This window comes from Myotis brandtii, unplaced genomic scaffold, assembly GCF_000412655.1.
Source record: "Myotis brandtii unplaced genomic scaffold, ASM41265v1 scaffold4, whole genome shotgun sequence".
Classification (NCBI taxonomy): domain Eukaryota; kingdom Metazoa; phylum Chordata; class Mammalia; order Chiroptera; family Vespertilionidae; genus Myotis; species Myotis brandtii.
Genome location: NW_005365371.1, coordinates 8,053,092 through 8,077,041, shown reverse-complemented (window position 1 = coordinate 8,077,041; position 23,950 = coordinate 8,053,092). Strand labels below are relative to the sequence as shown.

General features: G+C 37.5%; 1 protein-coding gene across 3 annotated transcripts in view; it reads right to left on the bottom strand.

The window, feature by feature from the left end:
• Positions 1 to 23,950, bottom strand: part of FGF12 (fibroblast growth factor 12) — a 550,024-nt gene that overhangs the window by 9,985 nt on the left and 516,089 nt on the right. For all 3 annotated transcript variants that reach the window (XM_005873210.2, XM_005873209.2, XM_005873207.2), the window contains one exon: positions 12,375 to 12,573. In XM_005873210.2, coding sequence (XP_005873272.1) covers positions 12,375 to 12,573 — 199 coding nt within the window. The remainder of the gene's footprint in view (positions 1 to 12,374; positions 12,574 to 23,950) is intronic.

Here is a 23,950-nt window from a genome sequence, read left to right as displayed (position 1 = left end):
TAGGAATCTCTAGGGTTTTTTTTTAAATACTTTGTTCTTGAATATGTTCTGATTCCATCTGCTTTATGCATTCTGATCCACTACAGCTGTGATATCGAAGTCTGATATTCTAGTTTCATTTGATGAGGAATATTTTCCAGACTTGAAATTAAGTGAAAAAACAAGAAAACAAAATAATCCAACTCCATATCTTTCTTGTCCTGCCAGCTCCCAATCCTGTTAACAGAAACTCAGATTCAGTGCCACCAGCTACAACAGCTGGAAACAAATCCTCTGATTTGGGCAACTTTGGATGCTACTGTCTAATCCTGTCTCATTCAGAACCTTGTAGGCTAGTTTTTGATACAGATTTTATTTTCAGTGGGCATGATTTAACGCTAGCACTGGGTATGGAATTACTTTTTAAATGGGTTTCTCTCTGATTTCATTTTACACTATTCTCCAACGAATTTGGAGATTAGTCACTGTCCTGATGATGCAACACCTGAATGATGAACAATGTTACCACTCTTTCATCTGGCCCTTCAGGGTTGTCTTTGATCCCGTTTCTTGCCCTCTTTTCTCTTTAATGTAGAAAAAATACTTTGTTTTTTACCCCACAGGATATTTTTGAGATAAATATCACTGTTCTTCTTGCATATGTGGTATCATAATAGTTTTAGATAAGGGGTAAAGGAGATAATGTCCTGAAAAGGGAAGTATTTCTGTTTGGGTTTTAATACCCTTTCTTCAAATAAGTTTTCTTCCTATATATATTTTTTTCTATTCTGGTATATGTTTCAATTTCTTCCTCTTCTTTCCCATCCTCTTACTCCTCTCCCCTCGATCTCCCCACTCTTCCTCTTCTCCTAGATATTTCCTTTTATTCCTCTTTTGACTTTTCTTGATCCATAGTACATTGAAGCAAAAGGGTTCACCTCAGATTTTGGAGTAAAAAATGAGGTAGAGAGATTTGATGAGAGAGGATTCTTGCTCATTTGCAGACACAAGGCAAGTGCAGGTTTCTAACAACAGTCCACATCATGTATTACTTTAACAGTGATGGCGAACCTATGACACGCGTGTCAGAGGTGACACGCGCACTCATTTTTTTTGGTTGATTTTTCTTTGTTAAATGGCATTTAAATATATAAAATAAATATCAAAAATATAAGTCTTTGTTTTACTATGGTTGCAAATATCAAAAAATTTCTATATGTGACACGGCACCAGAGTTAAGTTAGGGTTTTTCAAAATGCTGACACGCCGAGCTCAAAAGGTTCGCCATCACTGCTTTAACACATAGCAGAAACCCCAGTTCAACCCGTTAACATGAGCAGAACACGTCTGTATGGTGGACACCAGTCACCTTGTGACTTGACAACAAAGGTTGTCATCTTCACAACTGCCTGAGATGCACGGGCCGCATGTCTGTAGCAATCCCTGCAGTCCTGGTATCACAAATAAAATGCTACACTTGGCCCTAACAAGACCATAAACTATGAATTTTGTAACAATACAGGCTGTTTGCTCTATTTTTTGCTTTATTTTTAAATGCAAGACTGTGCCATTAGAAAAGAAAAAAAACGCAAACATATATTGTTGGGCTTTGAAGTCTTATTAACAATAAAATCCATCCTATCTTTGTAAGATTAGGTATGGGTGTCTCCAAGGCAAGCTTTCCATTTAATATTTTTCTTTTTATATCCTTTCACTGGTTCCTCTGTTGTGAGCGCAGTTATCAGAATATGCAGGCATTCCTTGCCATTATAATAGTTCATATTCCCTGTTTGCAACTTTCAATATTCAACAATCAATTTTATTTCAGTTATCAAAAATGTCTCCTGGAAAACTTAAACTAAAATAATGCCTTTCTTAAAAGTTTGAAAAAAAGTTAAATTCAGGGCTTGCTGTTATTTATTAATCAGGCAACTATAATAAACCAGGGGCCAGGTACCTGCTGCCCTCATAATCATAGCTAATATTATTTGAGCGCTTACTATATATATGCAATTTATATACACTAAGGTTATTTTAAATGACCTTAAAAGGATAGAGAAATTATTGGTCCTTTTGGCAACTGAGGAACCTAAAGAACAAAAATGGTAGTTTGTTCTTAGTAGTGTACTGACACAGGGTGGAATCAGCACTCAAATTAATGTGTAATTAATTCCAGGGTTCCTGTTCTAAGCTCATAGTCCAATGGTTAGTGTGCCTGGAGAAAAACATAAAACTTTTCTGACTGGTCTCATGTTAAACTCTTGACCCTAAATCTCATGGGCCTGGGTTCTCAGCAATCTCTGGAATCCTACTACATTTCTCTAGCCAACTGCCACTCCCATTCTTCCCAAGTGACTATCCCATACCTTCTCTTTGCTTTCAGACTTCCAGTAGCACCTCAAACCCTCCTCATACTCAGGTAATAGGCCTGCCTTGTTTCTTTGTCCCTTGTTTTTCTTCTTCTTTTCTCTCCCTATCCTTCTCCCTTTCCGTATTTCCTCCCTTCCCATTCCCTCTCTTCCTTTTTATCAATAAACGACCCTACTCTGTATTACACTTAGAAAAGACAAGAAGAGAAAGTTTTCATATTTCCACCACAAAAATTACTAACCTGCGCCCATCTGCTCACACATGTCCTGGCTTCCGCTTGCTGCATGTGTGGGCACTGCCTGTTCCCTTCGGAACCTAGCCCTGCACTTCCCATCCCCTCTACTCAGTGACCCTCTCTCCTATAATAGCAGTTTTTATCCCCATCAGTCTATAAGTATCTTACAATAGCATTAAACAAATCAACAGTCCCACTATGTAACTGGCATGTTTCTCTCCTCCTTGCTCCCTATTTCTCTACTTCCCTTTCAGAACAGAATTCTTCAAATGTGTCAGTGAATATCACTTTCTTACCTCCTGTGATAGCTTTTTTAAAAAAAAATATTTTTTTTATTGATTTCAGAGAGAGGAAGGGAGAGGGAAAGAGAATTTCCACCACAAAATTACTAACCTGCGCACATCTGCTCACACATGTCCTGGCTTCCACTTGCTGCCTGTGTGGGCGCTGCCTGTTCCCATTGGAACCTAGCCTCGCACTTCCCATCCCCTCTACTCAGTGACCCTCTCTCCTATGATAGCAGTTTTTATTCCCATCAGTCTATAAATATCTTACAATATCATTAAACAAATCAACAATCCCACTATGTAACCGGCATGTTTCTCTCCTCCTTGCTCCCCATTTCTCTACTTCCCTTTCAGAACAGAATTCTTCAAGTGTGTCAGTGAATATCACTTTCTTACCTCCTGTGATAGCTTTTTTTAAAAAAAAATATTTTTTTTTTACCTCCTGTGATAGCTTTTTTTTAAAAAAATATTTTTTTTATTGATTTCAGAGAGAGGAAGGGAGAGGGAAAGAGATAGAAACATCAGTGATGAGAGAGAATCATTGATCAGCTGCCTCCTGCATGCCCCCTACTGGAGATCAAGCCCACAACCTGGGCATGTGCCCTGACCAGGAATGGAACCATGACCTCCTAGTTCATAGTTCCATGCTCAACCACTGAGCCACACCGGCTAGGTTCCTGTGATATCTTGAATCCACTTCAGTTAGACGTACTCCCCACTACCTTCACTGAAATCACTCATGTTAAGTCGTGTAGTCACTACTGGCCATATATAAGTCTTTATTTTACTATGGTTGCAAATAACAAAAAATTTCTATATGTGACACGGCACCAGAGTTAAGTGAGGGTTTTTCAAAATGCTGACACACCGAGCTCAAAAGGTTCGCCATCACTGTCCTAGTTCATAGTTTATTGCTCAACCACTGAGCCACACCGGCTGGCTCCTGTGATATCTTGAATCCACTTCAGTTAGACGTACTCCCCACTACCTTCACTGAAATCACTCATGTTAAGTCGTCAAGTCACTACTGGCCATATATTACCACACGACAGCCAATCCTCATCCAGCAGCGCATGGGATGCTGGGCAGAGTTTCATGGAGATAATAACTTTGGTCACAGTTTTGCCTTTTAGCTACAGTATGGACCTAGAGGGGGGTTATTTAACTTCTCTTAAACTCAGTTCCTTCTGTTTACAATTGGGATGCTAATTTTAACATGCAAACTCCCAGAGTGTTAGTGACTATTCAATGACACTGGTTATGGAAGCATGTTGACAATAACAATGAGCCATGCAAATCAAATATAAAGTAATAAACTGCTACTGATGATTAATTATATTACTGCTAGCTCCTTGAAAATCACTTAAAATTTGAGAGTTCTGGTAGTTATGGGGGGAACTAGGTGTAAGTCGTTGAGTGGCAATACTGCTCTGTAATGGAGGGTTGGAAAACTGTGTGGGGCAATTGTTGCTGCTGACAAACTCTTTTTTCCAAATGGAGGCAATAACTCCAGTTTCTAACAAAGCTCATAAATGACATTCTATAAAGAATGCCCATCCTGTATCAGTTTTCATCAACAAATAATAAAATGACTAATTTTTTATTACTACCAATTTAATAACATTTTCCTTGGCCCCTGTAATTTTCAAGAAGTGGAAAGGTTAGATGGCTCTGTCAGTTAAAGTACCATTAAAGATATTTAACTGTATTAATAGCAGATCATGAAAGGGTGGGTGATTAACATGAAGCAATTTCACACCTTAATTGAAGTCACATGGAATCCCTCTGGAACTGGAGGAGAATTTTAAGAGCTGGTTTGGAAGCAATGCATTGCCAAAGGAATCTACCCAGTATCCTGTAAATATTTATTATAAAAATTAAGAGACATTGTAAAAGGAAAAGAGCTACATCTTCATTTAGAAAGTGGTCAGAGCAGTATTTGTGAAGAAGAAGAAGAAGAAGAAGAAGAAGAAGTAAGAGTGAAGAAGATGTGGGAGAAGGATGTATCGGGGAGATGTGAGAGGGTTTTATTAAAGACTAAATTCAAAGGCAGGAAATAGCTGCTCTGAAGGAGTTAAATGCTTTGGGGGAAGAAGTTGTCACAGGCTAGCAGAGATCCCAAACTCATAAGATTGGAGGAGAGGGAGTTGCAGTTATCTTTTCTGTAATTAAAACAATCAGGGGCATTGGAGGTACCTTTTTGCTCCATCTTTCTGTTTTTGTCATTTAGTATGGTTGGGTCCAAAGAAAAGATTTTGGAAAACAAGCCATTTTGTTATCTGTCCAGTTAATTGAAATGAAAATATCAAAATAAATTTGCCATTGGTGTCCTTTCAACTGGAGCTTTACCTTAGGATTTTTTATTTATTCTGTTCTTTGGTGTCTTATTACACAGTTTTTGAAGGGGTTATTGTTTTCCCTCCAGATTCAATTTCCATCATTTCTCATCCCTTAGTCAATGTCACCCCTCATAGCATTTCTCCAGTACATAACACAGTAAAAAAAATGTCCAATTTCCAAGAGAAAATAAAAAAGGCACTTTTCAATGATCTGACAGATTTTAGAAATCCAACTTTCTTATAATGTTTAATCTTCACATTATTCCTATGAAGGATTTATTTTTTCCTCTATCTTCAGAAATTACTGAGGTTGAACAAAGTAAATTATTTTCTCAAAATGACATAGAAAATCACTTTCAAAACTTTTATCAGAACAATTAGGCATCTGTTTATCCATGATTAATTCTTTTATATTAGGTTACTCTTTCTTGATAATCAATTTAGAAGAATAATTGCCATTACCTCTACTAACTCCATATGATAAATAGAAATGTAAAAATGTGACCTGGAATAGAAATGTAAAAATGTAACCTGTTTAATATATTTAATTCCATGGTGTCAGAGTGTCAATTTACACTACAGTAGATTAGGCTAAATCCAATATATTGGTCACAATAATCTGAATACATTTTAATATTTGCTTATGTCCAGATTTGACCCAAATGAGCCTAGAAACAACAAATTTAGTTGAGAACACCAAGTCTCAAACCTGGTTGCCATGAGAATCACTTAAACAGTTTTTAAACCTGTTGATTCCTAGGTCATAAATAAGTAAATCAGAACATTTTGGGGATTTGTTCTGAGAATCTGTGAACACTCCAGATGGCTCTGGAAACCTATTTTTTTCTTCTCTCCAAGATTAAGTTCTTGAAGCTTACATCTTTGGAAAGTGCACACATTGTTTTCAGGGGAAAGGAACTAGATTCTGAATACCAAACCACATGCAGGAGCTGAGTAATGAAGGAGGTGAAAAGGAGGAGACTGTGTCTTGTTCTTTGTCAAAGAGTATCTGGCTGCTGTATCTGAAACTAAAGGGGGAGGTCACCACCAAGACAATTTAAATATGGGGAGTTGCTTATCTGTGGTGTGAACAATGCTCTCAAATGGCAACATTGGGAATGGTGAAGGCTGCACTGTTGCCTTAAATTCCAGGGGAGGGGACCCATGTAAGTGGAGGTTTATGTGCAAGGCATTTAGCAATGGTTTTAAATATTGAGTCCACCCATCTATCTGAATAGATGCCCTTGCAACCCCTCATTAACACCTCCTGTGTTCTAAACACAGCATGGCGGGTGGAGCTGTGCAGAGAAAAGGCTGTGGATAATTACTGTACTATCAGGGAATCAGTGTAGGACTGAAAGGTGTTCAAGCTGGCAGCGCTTAATTTTGGGAATCCTGACATTCAAAATGATATCACCAGCAAGACAGAAAAAAAGGCAGAGCTATTTGAAATAAAGAAACAATAAGGCAAACCTACCCTGGCTTTCATCCATAAGTTCAGCTCCCTTCACAAGAAAGGACATTTAGTGTCTACGGGACTGGACTCTACTGGTATCAGTATTAGCGGTGTGTTTATGGGTTTATAAAAATTCCTTACAAAACTGAAAAGAATTGACAACCTTTCTGGTTAAACAGCAATATGTCTAACTTCTTATGAAGCTGTCATTTTCCATTTCTTTTCTACAAGTGTCTTGTAGTTATGTGCTTTAGATTATGGCTATGGAAAAATATAAAAATCTCTATGCTAATTGTTATGGCTAGAATGTCTTTCATTCTACCCCCCTCCAATAAAAGTCACAAACCACCCATTATGGAAATAGCTCATAAAATTGTACTTTATTCATTCAATAATTCAATAAGGGAAATGTGTTTAGAATCTTTTTATATGTAAATTCTATGCTGGGTTCCAAGAAGGACTATGGTTTTACAATAAAGTGCTTATAAAGCCTACCACAGAATGGCATTGCCAAAGAACTTTAGAAATCGTCTGGTCCCAATTCTTCTTTTACAGAGTAGGAAATGAAGCCTGTTAAATTCATCAGAAAAAGTGACATATTCCTAATTTGTTCTTGTCTACTTTTAACATGGCATTCCTGTAACTATCCTATCTGATAATCTACCAATATGAATTTATATCATCATGTACATGCATACACTCTCAATTTTGTGTGGTTTAGGACTATCTAACTATTCAAGTTGTATCATGGGATAAAATTTCTGCTTTGCTCTCAGTATCTTTTCTGAGTATTTGCATATGCATAGGCTTGCTTCAGACTGAAGGGCAGTACAGTAGAGGCGTTAGATATATGAGCATTGACATTTGGCTTCCTAGATTGCAATCCAAGTTTTGTATTTATCTAGCCCTGAGATCTTGGACAGGTTAATTACTTTAAATATTAGTTTCCTCATCTATAAAATAAGGATAAATAACATAGGGCTGTTGTCAGATCTAATTAGACAATGTATTTATGTTGTCTCGCAAATGGTAAATCGATAAATTGTATATAGAAGTAGTAAGACTAGTAATAGTAGTACTAATAGTGGTAGCAAGAGTAGTTTTGGGTTCCTAGCAGGGAGAAAAGAGTTCTCCTACGAATAAGTGTACATAACTCTGATAAATAATGGTAACCAGTAAGCATCATTTAATGATATAAAAACATAACTTTCATGGAGAATTATTGGGTAATTGTTTTTATGTTTTGTGTTATATTAATGATATCAAAATCTAGATGAGGCACAAGAGTACGGGCCAATTTCATGTTTATCAAGTAAGTTACAATATAAGAGCATGAAGGTCTCCATAAATCTAAAACAGCTTTTCTTTCTAAGGAGCAAGATTCAAAAAGAAGGTTTGAATTCTGGCTCTGCCAGTTATAATCTGCTTGATTTGGAAAAAATTAATGTTTCTGGGCTTCATTTTCCACATTTGTAAAATAGGGAGAGTACTAGAATCTACTTGGTAGAAATGGAATAAAAAATAGAACAGGCAATAATTGAGATATGTGTAGTGCAATAACTGTACAAAGTAAGCATTTCTAAAGCTGCTAGGTAGTATTGTTCAAAGGAGTGAACCTTGCTTTCTAAGACAAAAGACAAAGACATTTCTATGGAATAAAAGGTCTTTGATCTGAAACCAATTAAGTTCTTGTTCTCATATTTGGAAGCAGCTTTCAGCGTATTCCATATACTTCATACCTAAGGTTCTTTGCCATAATCTAGAGAGACAAAGAGCCTTGGAAGTAAATCCAAGTACTAGTAAATCTGATTTTAAAATGGACCTTATTTTTTCCCCAGAAAAATAGGAAAATCATCCTAAAGCATCAGTAAATAAGAAAAATAAAAACATGCCTGGCTGGCATGGATCAGTGCTTGAGCATCAACCTATGATCCAGGAGGTCAGGATTCAATTTCTAGTCAGGGCATATGCTGCCTGGGTTGTGGGCTTGATCCCAGTGTGGGTCATGCAGGAGGCAGCCAATCAATGATTCTCTCTCATCATTGATGTTTCTGGCTTTCTCTCCCTCTCCCTTCCTCTCTGAAGTCAATCTACATATATAAAAGCCTAAGCAACTGAATGACCAGTTGACCAGTCGCTATGATGCTTTCTGACCACCAGGGGGCAGATGCTCAATGCAAGAGCTGGGCCCTGGTAGTCAGTGCACTCCCACAGTGGGAGCGCCGCTCAGCTGACCTATGGGTGCCAGACGCAGGGCTCATAGCTGGTGAGCACTGCTGTGGCAGCGCAAGCCTCTCCCAATTGGGAATGACTGGGTGTGAGCCTGCAACAGGCACAGTGAGGCTGGGATGAGTGGGGGAAGCAGGCAGGAGCAGCAGGCAGCATTGGACTATTGGTTTCAGCCCCATCCCTGCAGGCCATGCCGGGGGTCCCCACCGGTGCACGAATCTGTGCACTGGGCCTCTAGTAAAAATCTATTTTTTTTTAAAGAAAGAAAAATCAAAACAAACAAAAGCTGTCAATGAGAAAGCTAGGAAATCAGAGCTATGAGGCAATGGCAGGCTGAAGCGGAGGCCCCTCGTTGTCCCAGTCCCATCCCACCACTCTCCCCAAATCACTGAACATGTACTTGTTAGGTAGACATCCAGAAAAAAGAGTATATTCTCAGTCTTCCCTGCACCTAAGCGTGGCCATCTGACTAGGAGGTATCATATAGCAGCAAATAGGGACCCTTTTGCAGAGAGCATGGCACAACATCTCCTTCATCTCTCCCTCTGCCCTCTGACTGGAATGAAGATGCCGGTTGGTTCCATGGGAATCAGTGCATATCCAGGCCCACACAGTGTGTGGCTGTGCTGATTCACGGTTGTACAACCCACTGGTGAGGGGAGGCACTAAAAACTGGGCAGATGCCATCTCGATCCTGAACAATGGGAAGGGCACAGCACTGGCCCTGGACGGATGCCATCTAGGTTTAGTTTGAGAGAAAATACAACGTTTTATGATTAAACTGCTCTTCACATGGGTTTTGTTTTATATGCAGCAAACCTTATTCCACATATACAACTAGAAATGTCTACTCATCTCATTTTGCATTTGTACTGAAATGTAGCAAGAAATGTAGAAGGAAAGTAGCTCTGGAACTGGGAACATGATCATTGTGTATGTTTCTCTCCCAAATGCATATTGACTCAGAAGGAAACCGGACTAGCCACAGTGCAGTTGTGATGAGGGTGGTAGGTTATGGGTGTTTCTCTCTTTCTTTGGGGGGTGAGGGGTCAGTATGAAATATATTAGCCACAAAAGGAATGAATAAAACACAACAATATTTTCCTTTTCCTTTATACTTTCCTGAATTTCCCAAAAGTTGTTAATGAGCATATAATACTTGCAAAACAACAAAAAATATCGACTTAAAAGCATAAATAAAGGTGCAAAGATGAAAGCTAAATTTGTCTAGAACATCATTTTTAGAATCAATATGTTTGTCCATGGAAAACATTATCTCTTAGGCACCCTCTGCAGAACCTTACAAGTAGGCACATCCTCGCCTTTAACTCACGGGGCTTCTGGAGTTGTTTGTCATGCCAAATCCTCACCTCGCATCTCAAATGGTCTGACCCAGGCCTAGGCCTGAGGTACCTTTAAATATAGTCTTTTCCGTGATATTGTTCTTTTGGTGGAAGTGATTGCTCCTTCCCTAAGTCCGTACAGCATTTCCTGCAGCATGTGACATATCTCTTTTTACACTGTACTATTGCTGTTAGGAAGCATTTCATATTTCCAAGAACAGTACAAAGTTCTCTGGATCAGGTAGCTCTTCTTTATCTCTATACTTAGCTATTCATTCATTTGTTCATTCCTGTGATATGCCAGGTATCTCACAAGATACAAGGAGATATGAGGAAAAAGGGGGAAAGAGTGAACCATGAATAAGAGGAGCTAGAGTAGAAAACAGGTAAATTGAATGCAATATGATAATTTCTAGGGGAGAGAAATGTATACAATGATAAGGTGACAGAATACTTAATTCTATTTGAAGGAAGTCAGGGAGCCCCTCATGGAAGTACTGATTCTTAAATCAATTTTTTTACAAGGACTAATAGACATGTTCCAGGCACATAAGAACATGGAAATTGTGTGCAGGAAAGGGCAAAGAAAAGTACATGGGGCACATATTAGTGAAAAAATATTGCAGAAAGGAAAGTTCAGTTTTGTGTGCTTAAAAGTACAGAGTGTGAAAGGAAGTTTGAGAGAGAACAGGAGCCTTGAATGTCACATTTCCCCTGTGCTTTAAATATAGTATTGATTTAACTAATGTTTGTTGACTCTTACTGTCATATGTACTCTGCAACAGGCATTGAGTCCTATACTGGTTGACCAGATCATACCTTATAGATATTTGGGGGACAGCAATACTATCAATATCACAGTATAATGTGTGTGTGTGTGAGTGTGTGTGTGTGTGTAATTGCAGGACATGATTGTGTGTGTGTGAGTGTGTGTGTGTGTGTGTGTGTGTAATTGCAGGACATGACATTTGGTCCTGTCCAAATGTCCACACCTAAGAAAACATCTCTGGGTCAGAAAGCTCATAACATTTATTTAGACTTTTAGTTTACAGGATTAGTATATAAAAATACTATCATTTACTGATCTAGTAATTGTGTTATGGCTGCACTATGAATAATAACCCTCTTTTTCTCAGTAGCCTAGCTGGTAGTGGTGCAAGGGTTGAGGTAGATAGGTCGGTGTGGACCAAATGTCTCCATGGATGCTTTGGACAAGGCCAAATATCAAGGCCCTTTTGGCATAGACCATATGTCTCTGAGACATCTTAGGGCCAAATATCCACTAATCAAATGGAAATAAAATGTATAATGCATTGCAATGCACTGCCTCAATTTTCTTCTTTCCTCGAACAAGGAGCCTGTTTTAAGTAATTATAGTGTATGACATGTAAAGAAGAATAATGTTATGTTGGTACATGTCCAGACCACTGCTGCTCTCAGAGCCTATATTTAAAAAATAAAGCTGTCTGGATTCAGTAATGCAGTAAATATGGTCACTCCAATGATATAGCCTCACCCTATTTAAGAAAGAAGTTGCAAAAAGTGAGTTTCCTCAGTATAAAATTACTTATTCCACTATTCAATTTGAAATAAGTTATATATTAAATGTCAGTTAAATAGAATTATCCTAAATAAGAAGGGAGGGAAAGTTATAGGCTCAACTGAGCATAACATTTAATACTATAAATGAATACTTATTGATCATAATATAGCATATATTTTCTTTCCTCAAAAAATACAAATAAATATTAATAGATTATATTGTGAGATATACTCACAAAAATATAGGGGTTAGGTTATAAACATATTTCTAAAATGCTTTTGAAAACTTTAAAGCACTAAAGTAGTATTCCTGGTTTCTTACGGGCATAGCCTAAGACATTAAATTATTGTGTTCAAAAAAGAAGAAAATTATATTTCAAATGGTAACTACCACTACTTTTCTAATTTCAGGAATTTCTAGCTTTTCATATTCAAGCAGTTTTTTCTAAGTTCCAAGTAGTTGTAATATGATTTTCTTTATTTTTTAATATGAAGAGGTGCTATTGTGTTTTCTGAAATTTTGTTCTGATGTTTTGCATTCTAAGTAAACTCTACTGATCAGAGTCTAAAGAAGGAAAGAAGTTCATTTCATACCTTCAATAGGTTTTGGTACAAAATGTGACGAGGGCTTGGTTTTCTTCACTCTGTTCCCCTTCATAATTTGACCTTCTTTATTGAGTCCCAGAAACCATGCTCGGCCTGATTCTTGCTGACGGTACAGTGTGGAAGAATAGATCACGTAGTAGTTTTCAAACACAGATTCCTTAAATTTGCATTCTGGAGTGAAAACATCCTGCAGGGGAAAAAAAGATACAAAAGAGAGAAAGGATTTTAAAATGAATCAGCAATTGCTGAAATACAGTGAACCTGAAATATAGGTCCGCTGTTAAGAACAAGTGAGACGGAATTGCACATAATTTATATTTGTCCTTGGTTATAAATATTCATCAAGTAAAATAAAAAACACACACACAAGATTTTCTTTCTAAACAGCCTTTACCCTTCAGAACACAACAGCTTATGCTAGTCACTAGTTGGGCTAATATTAAGACTATCCCCATGTCCAAATTCTGATCCCATTATGTTTTGTAAATTTAAAAGACTGGCCATTATACATTTTAGTGTCTGTAAGCATGAAAAATGTATCCCTGAGAATCAAAATCAAACAAAACAACAGCACACACAGGCTCACTGGATGTTTCTGAAGGATCTGTCCTAGATGTACAAAAACCTATTACACAGCCAAGGCTTGTTCCACTAAATCACCACTATATTACTTCTTTGCTTAATCTTAGTAACTGTCCCTCTAATTTCTTGGAAACATTTTGTTTGGCTAGGTTTTTGCTTTTAACTTAGTAATCAAAATCTCAGGTAAAAAAAATCCCAGGAATAAGTATAGAAAAAAAATATTACTATTACATTGTCTGATCTTCAAGGAAACAGAATGAGATTTTAGTTCAAAAAGGAACCTGGTGGTGAACACACAATACAATACAGAGATGATGAATTATAGAATTGTACATCTGAAATCTATATATTTTTTTTAACCAATAAAACACATGTGTAAGCTCTTTAATGCTTATAAAACCCCATACAATTATTTGACATTTCTTTTGCAGAGAATACTTTGACATCATAACTTCAAAAATTTCTACATTTTAGAGTGACACCTACTTGGAATACATTTCTTTTAATCCTCACCTGAAGATATTTTTTTTTCCATTGATTTCTAGAATTAGTGAAAGGGAAGTAGGAAGTGGAGAGAGAGAGAGAGAAACATGGTATGTGGCATATTACTTACTTTCTTTACTGCTAGGTACAATTTTCAGGTGATATTTGATATGAGAAAAAGTTATCCTGAGTAGTAGGTTGAGAAAAGTTACTTTACGTGTGTACTCCAAATACTGTATCCCAAGTTTCCCTTCCCTATAAAAGGCTAATCAAGGCTACTTTGCTTTATGTTAACTTGATCATTTGTATATAGAACACACAAATAAGTCTGACCATTTCTCTTTATCTGGTAGGAGATGTTTTAGACATAGCTTTAACAAAGACAATGAAGACTTTGAAATTGCTAGGGAATTTGCTTCACCTCAGTCATCAATTCAAATGGAAACTGTAGCCAAAAAAAAAAAAAATCAAGAAAAGGCTGAGACTCAGAAGGACAGCCATGAATGAATTAGAAAAAAATCACCAAGAGCAAAGACACATCATAAAAGATTAAGGCTAAGATGTTCCACATCCTAGGATTCCAAATTACTATGTACAGATGTAATAGTTGGACAGTGAAGAAGATTAATAGGAAAAAAATGATTCATTTGAAATGTTGTATAGGAGGAGAGCTCTACTAATACCCTGGACTCTCAAAAAGACAATCAAGCAAGCCCTAGAGCAAATTATGCCTGAAACATCACTGGAGGCAAATATGACAAAACTAATAATTCTGTCTTACTTTGGGCACACCATGAGAAGTCAAGGTTCTTTGGAAAAGATAATGCTGGGGAAATAGAAGGCAGCGAGAATAGAGGAAGACAAAATATGAGATGGATTTATCCTATAAAGGAAGGCATGGACATGAGTTTACAGAAGCTGAGCAGGGAATTGTGGGCATCACTCATTCATAGGGTTGCTAGGAGTTGGAGCAAACTCAATGGCACTAACACACAAATGTTTTTGACATGAATCTGAGATAAGTGATGTGTTTTCAGGTTCTTAACCCCTTCTAATAAGTCACACAGCCATTCGACTTAGCCTCTAGCCAGAAGTCTGCAAGTATAGAAGTGGGGTGGGAGTGGGAAGTGGAGGCCAGTAGGTGAAGGGATATAACATATTACAATTCACTGTTATCATCAAAGTTACTTCCTGGAGTCCAAATGTTCTGGAGACAGAGAGCAGTTATTGGGGGAACAGTGCAATTCTCCATTAAAAACATCATTGCCTCTTCTGAAGTGAGCATGCACATAGTATGTTACCAAATGCCCCACTGTGACTGAGTTTGCAAACCAAGGCAACGACACTGAATACCCCATATACATTCAGGGAAGAGGCTGTGTGCCTCTCATGCCTCGGTGTCTGTCTTCCCTTCTGGGGATAAGAATGGAAGTGGGGGATGTTTTCAGATTCCATATTTCAATGTAAACATTGTAATACCTTTTGGGAAATCATTTTGAATACTCTAAAGTGCCCTAGAAATGATCAACTAAGGCTGAAAATGTGTTTTTTACATGAAATATTCCTATCTTTAAAACTCCCTGTGTCAACATCCTGGAAGTCAGAAAAACTAGTATCATACATAACTTCCTGATGGAAACTATGGTAAAACTGTACAAATACATGAGGCAATGGTTTCCTGGCACTTGTCAACTAGAATTGTGGGGTTTTGATCTTTGAGAGAAAGAACATATATGAGGTAAGCCCCACATTAACTTTGGCTTTCTGTAAAGGGCTCCTTTTAACCCTGGAATGGAAGGGTAAAGCAGAAGTATATATGCCACTTCTGTTTTTCTTAAGCTTAGGAGGCAGAAAGTGAGATTTGGGATAACAAAGGGCCTTGAATTTGCAGACCAAGGTTTCAGAGGAAAGGGGTAAAGACTCAATGGGAATTCCCTAAGGACCCTGGGTCTATCCATAGACTCAACATGCTCAAGATGAGATTCCTCAAAGCCTAGTGTGGAATAGCTACTTCAGGACTGAGGGCTGAATGAAGATACCAGAAGTTGTGCAAGGCTTGGATTTGTTAAACTTCTAGACAAGCCAGAAAGGAGAGACCTTAATAAGCATGTGGGACATTCACTGAAAATCTCAGAAAACAGTCTCAGATTAATGATCACATCTAATTAAGGGCCCCTGACTTCCACCCCCAGGACTAAAAACAGAAGCAAAATAATCAAGACCTAAACACCCTCTCCCAACACACACACACACACACACACACACCACACACACACACACACACACACAGACACACACACACAACCTAATAAGATCAAGAGGACCCACTAGTTATTTACCTAAATGACAAGAAATCTTTGTCAGAGGATAATCTAGTACCCTCTATGACATATCATACAAATGTCTAACACAAGATAAAAATTACAAAACATGGATATAAGCAAGGCAATGTAAGGAGTCAATAGAAAAGATCCCACAAGATGACTCAGATTTAGAATTAACAGCTCCTATAAATGTAATAAGACTTAAAGAAAGAGGTCATAATTAGTAAGCAAATAGGAAATCTCAGCAGCAAACATAGACATTATAAAAAAGAATCAATGAAACATTTAGAACTGAAAAGGAAAATATTTGAGGGGGAATAATGCTGGATGTACTTATTGACATACTAAAGATGGCAAATGAAGGTATGAACAAACCTGAAGACAGACTGATTGAAATTATCCAGGCCAAAATACACAAATAAATAAAGATTTCAAAAAACACACAAAGAAGAAAAAAATGGAATAAAGGTGAAAAAAATAAATATTTAAATTTATCAAATATGATAAAAATAAAAATTTCTACTGATTCAGATAGAAGAAGCCCAGCAAATTCCAAGCAGGAAAAATACACCAAAACTATACTCAGGGACATTGTAACCAAACTTCTGAGAAATGAAGATAAGGAGAAAATTAAAATGAATCAGAGAAGGGGAAAAGATAAATCAAACACATAAGCATTGGAGGCTAGAAGACAATGGAATGAAGTCATTAAAGTGCTATAATAGATGACAAATTGAACCCATGATTTTATATCCAGTGCACATATCCTTCAAAATTGGTAAAATAAAAATATTTTCAGATAAACATAATGAGTTAATTCATTTCTTGTGGGCTTGCATTATAATACATGCTAAAATATGTTATTCAAGCTGAAAAGAAATTATACCAGATGGAAACTAGGTTTTACAGGAAGGGATAAATAACACTGTAAATCATAAATATCTTCATAAACATAATACTTTTTCTTCTTTCAACTTTAAAGCAAAAATAATAGCATTGCAGTGAGGTTTATAATGCAAAAACATATATAGGGTGTCCCAAAATTCACGCAAGAAGTAATTTTGATAGAAAACACAGGTTTATAATTATAAATTGCAAATTTTTTATTTATTCATAAAGTATACAGTATAGGGTTATGTATGGAATAGGACATCAGGTAAATGGCCTCCACGGCTTTCCTGGCACATACACAAAGCCGTGGTCTTCATTGGTCTTCATTGTCCCTGCTCCTGGGCCATAATTGGTACTTGGTAATGCTCATCAAATTGAAGGGATTGAAATAAAAGGGCAACAGATATTAGAATCTGATTCAATAAACCAAGTAAAATTAGGCTTTTGTTGTTGTTGTTGTTGTTGTTGTTAATGCTCATGCAAAATTCAAATCTTGTGTGAATTTTGGGACACCCTATATATGCCATTGCAGAAAGGACATGGGTTTAATTAAAATATATTAAGGTTCTTATACTTATGTGATGTGTGTTAATATTAATTCTAACTATACTGTCATAAAGTAAGAATCCTTATTGTACTTTTAGAATAAAAACTATAAATATAATACAAAGGGGTAAATATAAGAAACTAATATCAGGATCAAAATGGAACATGATAAGCAACAATTAAAAAATAAAGGAGAAAAATGAAAAAATCAAAATCAAATGAAATAAATAGAAAACAAATAGCAAGGTGGTAGATTTAAACCTCACCATATCAATCATCACATTCAATGTAAATAGAATAAACACTCCAATTAAAAGGTAGAACCTGTCAGACTGAGAAAAAATGCAAAACTCAACAATATTATATTTATATTGAGCAGATATAAGTCTCATAGAGGTTGAAAGTAAAAGTATGGAAAAGATATACCCAAGTCAATAGTAAGCATAAAAAAGTAGGCATGGCTATATCAATAGCAGACAAATGCTACTTCAAGATAAGGAGTATTATCAGAGGTAAAAAGAAACATTTCCTAAGGATTAAGGGTCAGTGCATGAGAACCTAGACAATGAACCCACATATGTATGTGCCTTATAACAGTACTTGGCAATACATGAAGCAAAATGCGACATAACTAAAGGGAGACAACAAATAAATCCACAATGACAATTAGAGATTTTAATACTCTTCTCTCAACAATTGTTAGGACACATGGTAAAACTTAGGAAAGACACAGAAGATCTGAGTACTATCAAACAACTTGACCTCATTAATGTTATAGAACACCATGACAAACAACAGTGGAGTATTTTTTTAAGTGAGTATAGAACATTCACTAAGATAAAAACAGGCCCATGTAAAAAATGGAAAGACTGGTGATATCTTACACAGTATGTTCACTGACAACAACAAAATTAAAGTAGAAATAAATGAATATTAAATATCTTAAAAATCCTTAAGTATTTGGAGTTAACAACAGACTTACAGAAAACCCATGGGACATGGGAGAAATCATAAAGAGTATTAAAAATAGTTCTAACTGAACAATGATGATACACAAAATATCAAAATGTGTGGGATGCAGCCAAAGGAGTGCTATTAGGAAATAGGTTTAAATGTTCATATTACAAAGCATATACCCTTTGACTGGATTCTGGGAATTTTGCTTGCAGATATAGTAGCACATATGCAAAATGAAGTATGTTGAAGATCATATTCATGGCAAAAGTGTGACATCTAAATACTGAAAATAATCAAATGTCCTTCATTAGGGGACAGGTTGAATAAATTCTGGCATGCCCCCACAATGCAATATTATACAGATGCTGAAGACACTAAAGCAGCTCATTATGTATCACTGTAGAAAAATCTCCAAGATGCACTGTTAAATAAAAGAAGTAATTTGTAAGTGCATATTTGTGCATACCAGTATTTGTATTAAATATACACACTTCCATAATTCAAGCACATATCTATTTGTACATGACTTGCTACCATTTATGTTAAATATGCGCATATATGCACAGCTGTACAAATAGGTATTTGCTTGTCTTAGGTTTAGAAAGTCTCTTGAAGAATACACACAAAGTTGGAAATAGTGTTTGCCTTCTGGGAAGGGATTTGAGTAGTTGGAGAATAAAGCTGTAAGAAATAAACTTTTACTTTTCTCTATGCATATATCACTGCCTCAAACAGTAAATTAAATTAAGGGGGAAAATCCTGTTGGTCAAGTAAAATTAACCTACTAGCTAAATGTGGCTTTCGAAAAACTAATATAGAATATAGCTGCGAAACAGTTCTATTTTAAATCTGATGAAACTAGACTCTGAAATGGGAACTTACTTACACAGGCTCACACAACAAGCCAAAGCCTCAGGACTACAAGAATAAGATTTCTTGATCTCATATTAAAAGAATGGCACTTCCTGTGAAAAAAAATTACTGAAGGAAGACATCAATAAAACCCTCACTAAGTAAATGACTGCAAATGGACTAGGTGAGTGAAAGAGAGAATGAGAATGAACTTGATTCCTTGCCCCATCTTTCATGTCCTGGTAATTAGACCACAAGAATAACCTTGGGCCTCAGTACTTGGAATATATATTAAATCCTATTCCTTATTTTTACTGTTTCATTTTTCAGCCTTTCCATGATTTGGATCAATCCCCAAATCCAGGGGACCCAAATCTCTCCTCCAGTACTACCTAAATTTCTGATCAAAACTGGCATAAACATTAAACATTGTGGGCTTTGTAGATGATGATGACATTTCACCTGTGAATATGCAGTTAAGGGCTTTTATTGGGGGTAATGTGTCTCTGGCAGCATGCTGTATAAGTATCCCCTCTGTCACTGAGGAGAAACAAGCCCAGAATTTGCTTTTGTGGCTTGCTCATTGGGTTCAAATTATACTTCCATTTAAACATCTTCCTGGCAGTGATTACAATGCTCAGTGACTGAAACGTTTCTCAGTGAGGAACCACTGTAATGGTCAATGAATGAGAAATGCAGGCGGGGATGCACCGTGACTATAGAGCACCTTGTGATACAGCATTGCTGTGATGCTGCTGTGAGGTACAGCCGGCACCACAAACCCTTTTATTAATCTGGAAGGAATGAAAGATTTAAAAAAAAGGCAAAGTGAAATAAGATTGGTACCCTGCAGGTACCCAGCGGGTGTGAGTAGACCAAGACCTGATATTATATCCCTAGCAGAGCTATAAAACCACCTCTCACAGGCATGTTCTGCTCAGTCTCAATCAAGCCTGCATGTGCCGTCACACCAGCCAATTCCATTTCAACAGCCTAAAGAGCAATCTGCTAGACACAGGCCTGATAGAACTAAAAGGTAGAATTGTTTAAAAAAGCTAGTGTGTATTTTTTAAAAAATATTTGCTGCAAATATTCTTGCTGTGATGATGAAATTATTTACCACTAAAGAGCAATGAAGAGAGAAGGGCCTCATTTATGCATGTCTCTAAAGGTTACTGAAGGCAGTTTACCTCTATCATGTTTTGAATACACTATCATTCAGAAAAAGAGATGACAAGCACACTTGTTTGATTTCCTAAAAGGTACTAAAAACAAAGGAAGTCCATGAGCTCTGTCTTTACAGTAAACATACAAGTCTTGGAATTTAGAGTAAATATTTAGCCAGAATCTCCATTTTATAGACAAAGAAATCAACATCATGCCACAGCGGTTCTCAACCTGTGGGTCGCGACACCTTTGGCAGTCGAACGACCCTTTCACAGGGGTCGCCTAAGACCATCCTGCATATCAGATATTTACATTACGATTCATAACAGTAGCAACATTACAGTTATGAAGTAGCAACGAAAATAATTTTATGGTTGGGTCACAACATGAGGAACTGTATTTAAAGGGCCAGAAGGTTGAGAACCACTGCACTAGATAGTAGCAGAGTCAGGATCAGAACAGTCTCCAGTCCAGAGATCTTCCCTCATTATGGCAAGGAGGTCTGATTATGATTGATACCTTTTCATAGATAAGAATGGCTAGGCAAAATAGGCTTTTACCGTACTTAAAATTATGCATATTTTCTATTAATCAAATGACTTTGATGTGCTTCAATTAATGTAATAACTATTGTTATATTGTTTCCCTGTCACAGGAACATACTATTTTTTAGCCATTTTGGTTGTAAGTAGTATTTTGCTCTTATGATTCCATAAAACAGACATTGGTAATATAGCAGGAGTCAAAGGGCAAAAAGAGGTGACCATTTTTATGCAAGCAGGATAAAAACAGTTACATTTGATGGATGGTTTTAACTAAGGATGGTGAATGGCATGTGTGGACAAAGAGAACAACTGGGTGAAAAATCTGGTGATAGGCCCATCCAATCCTGAAATGTAATAGCCATTCTACCACATAATGGTTCTATTAATGCTCATTTTGATTTTAATTCATTCCTGATTCAGGACTGATGACTAAATCCTAGAGTGATTTTCTTTTGCAAACTAGAAGGTGGCAAGTTACTTAAAGCATCTTCTCAGACCTAACAAAAATGGTAGACCAACAAAATGGTTCTGCATACTTGAAAGTTTATCTATCTTCCTATTTGTATAGTGTTTGATTACAAATCCATAAAATGAAAAAAAATGAACCCATATGATAATTCATGTACTTTATCTTTATCATCAGATTGCTAAATCACCTCATACATATGCACTATATATAAAAAAATCTAATATGCAAGTAGACCTAACGGCAAAACAACTGAACAACCGAACTGGTCACTATGATGTGCACCGACCACCAGGGGGCGTGCATGGAACATGGCAGGCATCAGCAGCAGGCAGAGTGTGGGACATGGTGGGCATTGGCCGTGGCGGGACGGTGGAGCAGGTGAGCAGGGGCGCCAGACAAAGGCGGGGCACTGGTCGCTGTCATTGGGGAGAGCCTCTGGTAGTTACTGAAAATTCTTTGCTCCCACACGCTGCGGTCCCACTGGGTGCTCGCATCTGTTGCCGGCACAGGTCCTACTCGCACCCGCTGCCGGTGCCCGACGCCAGCCCTGATCGCTCGGCGCCATCAGTGGGTGCGAGCAGCGGCTGCTGGACCGATTGCCCCTAGGATTTCTCCACCTCCCCCTGCTCCTGAGGGAAAATAAGGGCAGCAGCCACCGCTCACACCCTCTGCTGGCGCTGGCCCCAATCGCTCCATGCCATCAGTGGGTGCAAACAGGGCCAGTACCATCAGTACATGGGAGTAGCGGAGGCGGGAGTGGGGCTGCTGGCAGATGGGACCCGGAGCCATGGTGAGAGGGACTGAGTGGGGGTGCAGAGGATGAGCCAAGACCAGCCCCTGTGCCTGCCGCAGCCTCATGGACCACAGTTCCTTTCAAGGTGCATGAATTTGTGCACTGGGCCCCTAGTCTATCATAATAGGATATTTATTATAGACCTTTCATCCCACACAAATTCCATCACAATTTACCTATGCATTTCATTTGTTTTTCCTGCTGTGTTTTCACATATGGCAAGTTCTCCCACCTGTGCCTGTCAATCCAAAATTCAGTTCACTCTTTTTTAAAATTAATTTTGAAGTATAATTGATATACATTATTATATTAGATTCAGGTGTGTGCAACATTTATATACTTATTCAACATTTATATACCTATCTCCACAATAAGCCTACTGACCACCTGATACCATACAGAGCTATTACAATATTATTGACTCTATTCCCTATGCTGCCCATTATATTCCTGTGACTTACAATTGGAAGTTTGTACTTCTTGATCTTCTTTCCCTTTTCCACTCAGCCTCCCATCCTCCCCACTTCCTCTGGCAACCATCAGTTTGTGTTCTTTGTAACTATGAATTTGTTTCTGTATCATTTTGTTTGTTTTGTTTTTTAGATTCCACATATAAGTGAAATCATCCTATATAATAAAAGGCTAACATACAAATCAACAGAATGGCAGAACAACCAGTTGCTATCGCGTGCACTAACCACCAGGGGGCAGATGCTTAATGCAGGAGCTGCCCCCTGGTGGTCAGTGCACTTCTGCAGGGGGAGCGCCACTCAGCCAGAAGCCAGGCTGATGGCTGGGGAGCCCAGCGGCGGTGGTGGGAGCCTCTTCCACCTCCGCTGTAGTGCTAAGGATGTCTGACTGCCGCTCCCTGGGGGAAGTGGGCCTAAACCATCAGTCAGACATCCCCCAAGGGCTCCCGGACTGCAAGAGGTTGCAGGCCAGGCTGAGGGACCCCCCAGTGCATGAATTTTGTGCACCAGGACTCTACTCTAGGAATAATTTCACTGAAGCCTAACCCTAACCCTACTGTCCTCTGTCTGACTCATTTCACTTAACATAATACTTTCTAAGTCCATCCATGTTGTTACAAATGGCAATATTTAATTCTTTTCAATTATTCTTAAAGACCTATTTCAGATTAAACACCCTTCAAAAATCTCATATCATCTGAAAATTATCTCTTCCTCTTCTGATCCCCACCACAGCAATTTCTCTATGGCTCTAAACACAATATTCACTTTTTGTTTCATATTATATGTATTTGCAAATATGACCTTACTAAGTACAACTTTTTTGAAATCAGGGTCTCTCACTTATTTCTCCTCAGTCTTACTTAGTACATGGCACCTGGCTTTTTGTTTCATATTATATGTATTTGCAAATATGACCTTACTAAGTACAATTTTTTTGAAATCAGGGTCTCTCACTTATTTCTCCTTCAGTCTTGCTTAGTACATGGCACCTGATAGCTTCTGTATAAATGTTTGTGAATAAGTGAATGAATTGATGAATACAGCCTGTTCCAAGTGTCTGGAATAGTTTGATGAAATAGCCTTTGTGAGGGTACATCTGGCCTAGTACAGATATCTTCCAGAACTAAGCTTCTGTTCAACCAACATGCAAACAAAATTCAGAATCCAAGTGTTTACATTCTCTTATTCTGTTTGTTTTATAATCGGAACATAAAAGTTACAGCAAACAATAAACAGATTAACAGATTAAATGCCTAAAGGAAATATCATTTACTCTTTCAGAAAATACCTGAAAAAGATAGAAACATTTTTAAATAAACTGAAGTATACATTTTCTCAAGGAGCCTAAGATATAACACAATAAACACATGTATGAATCAACAGTCTTTTCACATTCCATGTTAGCTTACAAACCATAAAGATTTCATGGAAGGTGTATATAAGAGATACTATTCCTGTCTTGAATTGACAACTAATTACAAA